At 33.2% G+C, this 9,914-nt stretch overlaps 1 protein-coding gene across 1 annotated transcript; it reads right to left on the reverse strand.

Annotated features, from left to right (window-relative positions):
• Positions 1 to 3,951: 3,951 nt before the first annotated feature.
• LOC132560158 (kxDL motif-containing protein 1-like) lies at positions 3,952 to 9,591 on the reverse strand. The gene is made up of 4 exons (XM_060224810.1): positions 9,452 to 9,591; positions 7,642 to 7,794; positions 6,775 to 6,821; positions 3,952 to 5,759 (listed from the first exon to the last, which is right to left on the reverse strand). The coding sequence occupies exons 1-4, from the start codon at positions 9,589 to 9,591 to the stop codon at positions 5,641 to 5,643; spliced, it is 459 nt and encodes a 152-aa protein (XP_060080793.1). The 3' UTR covers positions 3,952 to 5,640.
• Positions 9,592 to 9,914: the final 323 nt, after the last annotated feature.

The following is a 9,914-nucleotide window of genomic DNA, read 5'->3' on the forward strand; positions in this document are numbered from 1 at the left end:
GACTCGCCAAAAAAAATGGACAATCTCCGTAACCTCAATCATAGATCAGGTAAGTTTGAAATAATGACATGGTAATATATCTAATACATTTAAGGTTATCTTAACCTTTATCATAGAATTAACCTGTTGTCAATATCATTTTACATATCAAATTAATTGTGTTGGTAATATGTGTCACAGCACCTAGTGGATCTGTGACTGGTTGAAAATTGTGATTGTATCAATTGTGACGTCATAACTTAATGACGTCATATATAATGTGACATCAGAACAGAAACATGTTAGAAGACTCTTTCATATGTCGGGGTGTAGGATAGGGATATTCCACAAGATATGACACAAAATGTTGACAACCTGAGGCTCTGCCAAAGGTTCTTACACATTTTGTGAACTCGAGGGTGAAATATCCCATTTTTCACCCCGACATATAGAAGAGTATTTTTCTCTCACATTTCCTTCTGCCTAGATGTTGTATTCATTGTATCAGGCGATGACGTCAATTGGGAAGGGACACGTCACATTTCTACACGTTTACACGCGCGTACCTGTTCTGCATGGTGGGTGTGTGATGCGAACGCAGCGAGCATGGGTGTACTGCCATGGACAGACCAGTATTACGCGCGTAAAAATGAGTGAGAATATTGTCAATCTAAATCTTGTCATGACTGGTTGCAATAGTATATCAGATCTTGCGGCGTGATCTTGTGAAACTCGCAACAAGTTTTTTTTCGTTTTACCTCGTTCTTAATATACAAAACGTTTTATGCTCGTTAACATGAATATCACAGGAAATGGAAAACATATTAGTTTTCACTTTTTTACAATTAATGCTAATTGCTTTAAAATCTTTATATAAAAAAGAAGAAAAAAAACAAACAAGCAAAAGAACCCCTCAAAACACCAAAAATGCTCTCTTTTGTGACGTCATTTTGTCGATAATGACCTCACGGTTGACGTTGTTGAAATATCAGCCAATTACTGCTTCTTGATACTTGATAATTATCCACATTATAGAAATACAATGAACATTTCATGCACTTGTAGAAAGGAAGGAACTGTCATTAAAAATGAGAAAATGGCTTCGGAAGGATTATACAAACCACACAAAACTGAACAGCTACCGCCATATAAATGGAAAAGTAATATCAGCTTCTGAAAATAGGCCACAGAAGTATGACAACGAGTTCACTATTTCATGTTAACAACACTCGGAACATCTGACTGATATAAAGTTATATTCAGCGATGAAACTGATGTGTTCAACAACATTAACTTTTTTCCAAAAATATGCGAAAGAGTTTTCTCTAACCTACACTATAGGCACCATGTTTTGGATGAAACACGAGATTTTTAAGATCTCGGCACACAATGAATACATAGAACATAACTTGGGTATGTTTTTTGTAGTTTATTTCTTCGCTCAGTTGAAATAAATTGGTTACAAATTTCATGTACAATGCAAATAAATGTATAAATCTTCAGCCATATTTAAGGATATTCTGTAATAAGTTCGTGTTTTGTAATATTTATGCGGAGCTGGTTATTTTTTACATTTCAGAATTAATCAGCTTTATTTTTTAGCATTTATTTCGTCTTTTATTTGTAATGAAAAGTTTCTGTAAACACACATAGATTTTATTATCAGGTTATAGTGTACCCAAATCATACAGAATCATGTTTGTTTTCCTCCTCTCTTTTTCGTTTTATTTTTCTGTCTATCTTTTCTTAGAGTTATCATTATGCTAATATGATTGTTTTTCTTTCTTTCAGTGTGAGGTCAAAAAGGTACCAGACGGATCAATGGATTGTTAAGAATTTCTGTAAAGAAATGCAAGATTGTACCAATATAATTAATAAAGACATGAACTGCAAATTAGTTTTTCTTTATCATAGATAAAAACGACATTTTCTTTCAAATGTGCCGTAAAATCATCAACATTATTTGCAAATGCACATATGAAATACTAAATAGATTTTAGAAAAAAATAACATAAATTCTAAATACTGGCGGATCTCGTGAGTACGACTTGGGAGATCTACATTGACAAAAGTCCGAAAAGAAATGTCAGCCAATCGAGAGTATGTTTTGTTACAGTAGAATTACATTCTCTGTCAGGTAAAGTCATAATGTTGTACCTCTACGTGGGATTGGTGTCTCCGTATCAGGTAATAGATCGATGCTGTACCTCTACGTGGGATTGGTGTCTCCGTATCAGGTAATAGATCGATGCTGTACCTCTGCGTGAGATTGGTGTCTCCGTACCAAGTAAAGGGTTAGCAATGTACCTCTACGTGGGATTAGTGTCTCTGTATCAGGTAATAGATCGATGCTGTATCTCTACGTGAGATTGGTGTCTCTATATCAGGTAATAGATCGATGTTGTACCTCGGCGTGAGATTTGTGTCTCTATAACAGGTAATAGATCGATGTTGTACCTCGGCGTGAGATTTGTGTCTCTATGACAGGTAATAGATCGATGTTGTACCTCTACGTGAGATTGGTGTCTCTATAACAGGTAATATATCGATGTTGTACCTCGGCGTGAGATTGGTGTCTCTATAACAGGTAATAGATCGATGCTGTACCTCGGCGTGAGACTGGTGCCTCTATAACGGGTAATGGTTAATGCTGTACCTCGGCGTAAGATTGGTGTCTCTACAACAGGTAATGGTTAATGCTGTACCTTGGCGTGAGATTGGTGTCTCTATAACAGGTAATAGATCGATGCTGTACCTCGGCGTGAGATTGGTGTCTCTATAACAGGTAATGGTTAATGCTGTACCTCGGCGTGAGATTGGTGTCTCTATTGCAGATAATGGTTAATGCTGTACCTCGGCGTGAGATTGGTGTCTCTATAACAGGTAATGGTTAATGCTGTACCTCTGCGTGAGATTGGTGTCTCTATAACAGGTAATAGATCGATGCTGTACCTCTACGTGAGACTGGTGTCTCTATAACGGGTAATAGATCGATGTTGTACCTCTACGTGAGATTGGTGTCTCTATGACAATGATTATTTCACTGCGTTTACAGCCTTGTGAATGCTGTTTCTTCTAGAAGTGCACAGATGAGATGGTGTATAGGAAGTGATCCCAAACCCCTTTGATATAGAACAGAACTGGCAGCATATAATGCAGATTCTCGTTCTTAATTTGAGATAGGATAACGACTTTGCAAGCAATCTAGTGTATGTCAGCAGAAGAACTTTAGAATGCAAATAAAAAGTGACATATTTGTGACTTTCATCTGACATCTACTAATGGTAATATGAGAGCTACAGACAGATAATAGATACACCGTGTACATCGAGTGACACACTGATCCCCTAATATACACATACAAGCAAAACTAGAGAAGAGGTTCTTAAAACCACATATTTATTCAATTAAGAAATGCGATAAAACAAACATCCAAACAATATTCAGGTGACCATTGTCAGAAACCTGGCTCACGTTGGTTCAAATTGATTAAAAATTCATAATTTCATATATAGATTTATTAAATACATTGTCATCATTTCTTATGAAAAAAATGATATGTGGGTGGCTTATGTTTTTGGTTCAAGTTCACTCAACACAGACACACCAATAAATATTCAGACACATTTACAGTCACACATATCCTATGATAAATACTGATATTAAGAGATACCTTTATATCTTAAGACACATAGGCAAGTATTCAGACACACATGTATACCTTAAGACATATGTATGAATATTCCAACACACATTTATATCTTAGGATACTTATAACAATATTCACACACACACACCTACATACCTTAAGATGCATGTACAGATATTCAGACACATTAAATCTTAAGATATATGTACAGATATTCAAACACATTTATATCTTAAGATGCATTTACAGATATTCAGACACATATATGTACAGATATTCAAACACATTTATAACACATTCAGACACATATCTTAAGATGCATGTACAGATATTCAGACACATTTACATCTTAAGATGCATGTACAGATATTCAAACACATTTATATCTTAAGATGCATTTACAGATATTCAGACACATTTACATCTTAAGATGCATGTACAGATATTCAGACACATTTACATCTTAAGATGCATGTACAGATATTCAGACACATTTACATCTTAAGATGCATGTACAGATATTCAGACACATTTACATCTTAAGATACATGTACAGATATTCTGATTAAGATTGTATCAGGATGTTTCTAAGATACATGATGAACATTTTTGTGTTTAGGCATACATTTTCATCTTAATACACATTTAAGTATCAAGATGTATTACTGTACATTTACATCTTCAACATATAACTATTATAATACACATTTTTACTTTACACACAATGCAGATATTCTGACACACTTGTAAACCTTTAGGACACAAAAAAGAAAAGGGCTCCTAGAAAGTTCCTGGCACCCTCTTTTGCTTTGTCTTCAAAAGTTCCGTAAACGTTGGACCTTTCCCTTTCTTTTCTATTCTTTCGTTTGCTTTTGCTCTGAATTACATGTGATTTGATATTTCCACTTAACAAATCAGGATAACAATCTATAAATGTCAAAAAATCAATGATTGTCCATTCTATTTCTCTCATCATTCCAAAAATTCAGCATGGCAGGTATACAGACCAAGGATAACACATGAAGGAACTATTTAGAAAAAAGGATACGCAATACTTCTCAAGAAATAGTAATGATGAACATTCATAATCAAAATATAACATAACTTCCTGTCACATGGTCACAAATAGGGACTACGGAGAACCTACATATGTAATTTGAGAAAGATCCATCTTGCACAAGAATTTTTGACAGATGATGGATAGACAACGGACAGGGGATGTAGTGTCATTACACATCATAAAATCAATTATTCTTTCTAAATGTATACCATACATATAAATAGAAAAAAAAATAAACAAAACAACATATTTCTATCTAAAATGCTCTTTTTTGATATTTATATACAACACAGTAACACTTTTGATATACATATTACTTTTTCTTCACACCAACATAATCTGATTTGTGTTTCTGTGGAAGCTGAAAAATTAAATTGTCCTGTGCTGTCATGGTTGTGTTCTTTGGCACAACACTTTACTCCAATAGTGCTTGATGGCGTGTGACAGACCTCTCATATGTTGTTCAGTAAGGGAGCCATCAGCTACCACAAGGAGACCTCAATTCAAAATGACCCTGACAGTTGATGGGGAAATTAAATGTCTTTTTTTTTAAACAAACTTCATTTCAGTACATAGGTAGTACATGTATTAAAATGTTTAAACATAAACATGATTGAATTTAATCAACATAATGAACAATCTCTAGTTTTTTGGAAGATTTCAAACTGGACATCTCCAGAATTCTAATTCTGATCCCTTCAGAAGTAAACAAATTCAAAGCAATAATTAAATGAAATACAATTAAGAGCAGTTAGGAATGATATCAATTCATAATGGATTAACTCAACAACTAACAAAAGTACCCACAAAACAAGATCACGACAATACAGTCTACAATGGAGCCCTGAGCAGGGCGAGTTGCGTTGTACAAGGACTTAATATTAATTCATTGGATCTATTCTAACATTTTTCTGTAATAAAACTATATTCGATATCTAATATTGCAAATTGTTTATCCACCATTATCTTCTGCTGAATCATTTTCATCTCTTTCCTCTTTTTTTTCGTCATCATTCGGTTGTTTAAATTCTTCCTCTCCATCTTCTAAAACATTATATACGTCACTACAGGCTGAAAAAGTGGACAAGGAAAAACAATTTACAACATTAATTTAAAAATTCATTTCCCGAATAGGATATCTGTAAATATGGAACAATTCCTGAGGCCCAGGATAGCATATCATCTGACCTGAGTTCAAGGTCAGGTGAATTTTGTATGCAGCTATTGTAAGCTCTGCTATATATTATGCCTATATCACAATGACTTGGCGAGAATTCCCATCCATATTATAGTGATATCACTATAATACGTACCTGGTATATATGAATAAAGTTTGTGAATTTGTACCAAGTCCCTGTGGCCTATATATCTATCAAATCATCTGTATTTTCTTACAACATCATCAAGCATAAAAGCATTAAACAGGTTAATGACAGAAACAAGAGATTATTTCCTGACAATATAAAGCGACTTGGCAAACTCTTTCATGTTTGTTTTCAAACTTTCATCAATGGGATTGACAAATCAAAGTGAACAAACAATTAACTTTTCTTATTATTGGTTTGGTTGTTTTATGTTTATTTCTGTGGCACACTGAGATGTGTGTCAGAATTTCTGTGACACACTGAGATGTGTGTCAGAATTTCTGTGGCACACTGAGATGTGTGTCAGAATTTCTGTGACACACTGAGATGTGTGTCAGAAACAAACTATAGAAAAGCAGGTATTGGTCACTGTTGGCGAATATCAACTTTAGATGATGACACAATATGTCAAGCCAAAGCATCACTCAAACATACAAAAAGTTTGTTGCTTGTTTTGTTATAAGGCATTGAAAATTATTCTTTAATCATATACATGTAGATAAGTACAGGCATAACATTTTATGTCTATATCAAACACCTTATCTTGCCTTTTCTTGAATCATTACAAATCCTTTGAGCTAAACATTTGGAAAAAAAATTACATGATTGGATTGTTTGTTTCTAACTTTATAACAAAACTACAGCAGTATAAAGATAATGTTTCCATTTTACAATTCAAATTTCATGTATACACTCAATGTAAGAAAATCATTTTTTTTTACCTGAAAAAGCTTCAGGATACATCTTACTCAGTCTTTGTTTTAAAGATCTGAAAAAAATATGAAAAGAAGTATAAAAAAACAACAAAAGTTCAATGTTGAGTTGGCTGATAATTAATCTTAGTCATTGCTTGTCTTATTTCAAGCTCTTGAGATAAACATGAAAGGCATAATGAATCATTGAAGAAATTTAAATAGTACTAAATATCCTGTTACTGCTTCCAACTGCCCCGTTATAATATGACTTAATATGGCCGATTAATGTCACTCGGATTGCCTGACCTGGTACAATGTACTTTACATTAAATCAAGCTAATTTAATGATAATACTTCATCTTTTTGAAATTTGTGATATTGAATTTGCCTAGTAAACTAACTTTATAATTTAAAAACAACTAGTAATTGTAGACAATGAAATCACATTGCTGGTGAATATTAACACATTAAGAACATACAGGATTTCATATAAAAAATCACATTTTTAAAAAATTTGCTTAAGTTCTAAAGGAAACCGCCATTTTGAATTAAACAGATAGAGATGAAATGATAAATTTTCAATTTTTGAGGTTCTTCATGAATATGTTCCGAATATGAAATAAAGTACTGATTTGGTTTTTGTACTTCATGGCTGCATCCCTGTACAGTATACATCAGGGCTGAAAATTTAAATGTACCAACATGTTGTTCTATGTGTATGACAGACTGTCACATGTGACTTTGATCTAATTCATTAATCTAATACACATAGGGAACTTGCTTTGGTCAGTAGCACAATTAAGGTTAAAGGAAAAAAATTATGCAAGAATTACACCAATGCAACTACTCTATGCCAAGGGAGGTAATTCAACCCTATGAAAAAATAAATACTACCTGATTCGTCTGAAGACAGCATCTAGGTCTTTCTTCATATCATATAGCAACAGAGTGTGTGACCTGAATGCCTGACTAGTAGCATCAAATCGTGTGGAGGACAACATGTTAAAGTTGATAAGCATTTCGTTTGTTTTCTCATATCTGGATAGCCTGAAAAACAGTAGAATATGGTAAGAATTTCATTTCATAACTGATAAAAAGCATTATAACATTTAGATATATGTAACCCTGTAAAATACCAGCTGCAATATACCAATAAATTGGGTAAATACATAAGTGTGTATGATGTTCACTAAAATATCTGCTGGGGTTGCAAGTTGATAACTTCAGCAGGCTTATTTTCTGTTGATTTTATAATTTACCTCAATATTTCATTCTGTTCATCTAAAACAACACAAATTGTTAATGACTCAAGTAGGGTTGCTTGAATGTTTGTAAATTGACCTAGCTATAAAGAATTTCCACAAATTATATATATATATATTCAAATGAGAAATTGAGGTGTATGAATTTTCTTATGAATATAAGTAGACAATTTTGTACATCTAATAAAATCCTAATATCCCTTTAAAGAAAATCAATAAGTATTTAATAGTAACTATGGCAATTTTGAGCCAATGTCTTCTGTCTTCCTCACCATCTCTTTTTAAAATTAAAAATGAGACGATAAAAAATCTTAGGAAATGATGCCATGCAACTACACAAACATTCTATCATGTTTTAACAAAGAAAAGTATTGCTGAATTTTTTTTATAGAAAAGTGATTGTAAAAGTAATATTAAGGAGAAAGTATGTGACCTTTTATAAATGAAAGAATGAAGAAAGAAGGTATTTTATTTTTATACCCTTTCTAGTCAAATTGCAGTCATTGGTGAACATTGTATTGACATCACTTGTAACCAAAGCATGAAATGAAGACAAGATCATATATTTGGAATTATCGTTAAAAAGGCCACCTCTTATATCACTACCTACAGAACAAAGTACCTTGTGTACATATTTCAATGAATTTGTTTTTTTGTGCTGGTGTTCTCTGTTGTAATATTATTTAGTGAAACATGGAAAATCAAAATTCATGTACATGTAAAGCTATATATATAGTTATACATACACACATCACATAATTCAATCTCAAAACCATTTAGCTTTCTACTACTGTTCATTTTGAATAAGTTATATATATATATATGCACTTTTTGAGGAAATTGATATCTAAATACAGCAAGGCCAGTTAACTCAAAATAATTTGTTATTTGTCAAAGCTGTAAGTCTGGTTAACAACTAGCAATGGAGTTCAGGGGATGCATTGAATTTTCCAGTTAATCGTCATATTTCCATAGGATATTTGCGTGACCAGGGTAAGTTTGTGAAAACCACACATTTGCATATCAAATACATACTAGTCTATCATATGCCAATTTGGGTGGAGATTTGTGACCAAAAATAACAAAAATCACTTTGAACTCGAATTGTTACATGTGGGAAGGTACCGAAAATATAGGCAGTACCTCTGGCCTTTGTTACGATATTACAGCTACTACGGGGATGAATCTACATCAAGCTTCAAAGAAGGCAACACATTCAGTAACTATCTTTTCATAAATTAATGCGAATTCTGATAAAATACTGCACAAATCTGGGATAAAAACAATTTAGGTGTTATCAAATACAAATTCACAATCCAAATGGCGCATAATAAAGCCAGTTTGCATATTACATCTAAATTCGTGGTTTTCCTCAATCTGATAAACGGGGTTCAAAATTTTCTGCTAAAAATGTTTCATGCAAGTCAGAAGATTAATCGTACATGTCTCGTTGTAGTTCTACCATAGCTGCCACGTCAGCTCCCTTAATTTGTTCCATTAAGGCTTCGGTGAATGCTACAGAGGACGGACAGCATCCTTCATCGTCAGAGATTCGGGATAAACCTTCACTTTCAGTTTCCATTTTGCTTTAAGTGTTTATGTGACCGCGATTAGATCTAGATCTCTTTAGCGTTTAATGACAAACTATAAAAGTAAACCCGTCTTTTTCCGGATATTTGGAAGCATGTCGAACTTGTGAATATAAAACGGAAAGAAGTGTTGTTTGGCTATCATTCTCTACAATATTGATCATGAGAAACTGGCAAGTAGAAAATATGTATATATATATTATTCTTATGTGCCTAGAATAGGCACTGAACAAAATTCTGCCCTATGAATTTGACATTGACTGGGATAATCAGAATGCAGTATTCGAGATATTTGATGCTGAGCGAAGAATACGAT

This window comes from Ylistrum balloti, unplaced genomic scaffold (genome assembly GCF_031769215.1).
Source record: "Ylistrum balloti isolate Yb309-2 unplaced genomic scaffold, AGI_CSIRO_Ybal_v1 Utg371024, whole genome shotgun sequence".
NCBI lineage: Eukaryota > Metazoa > Mollusca > Bivalvia > Pectinida > Pectinidae > Ylistrum > Ylistrum balloti.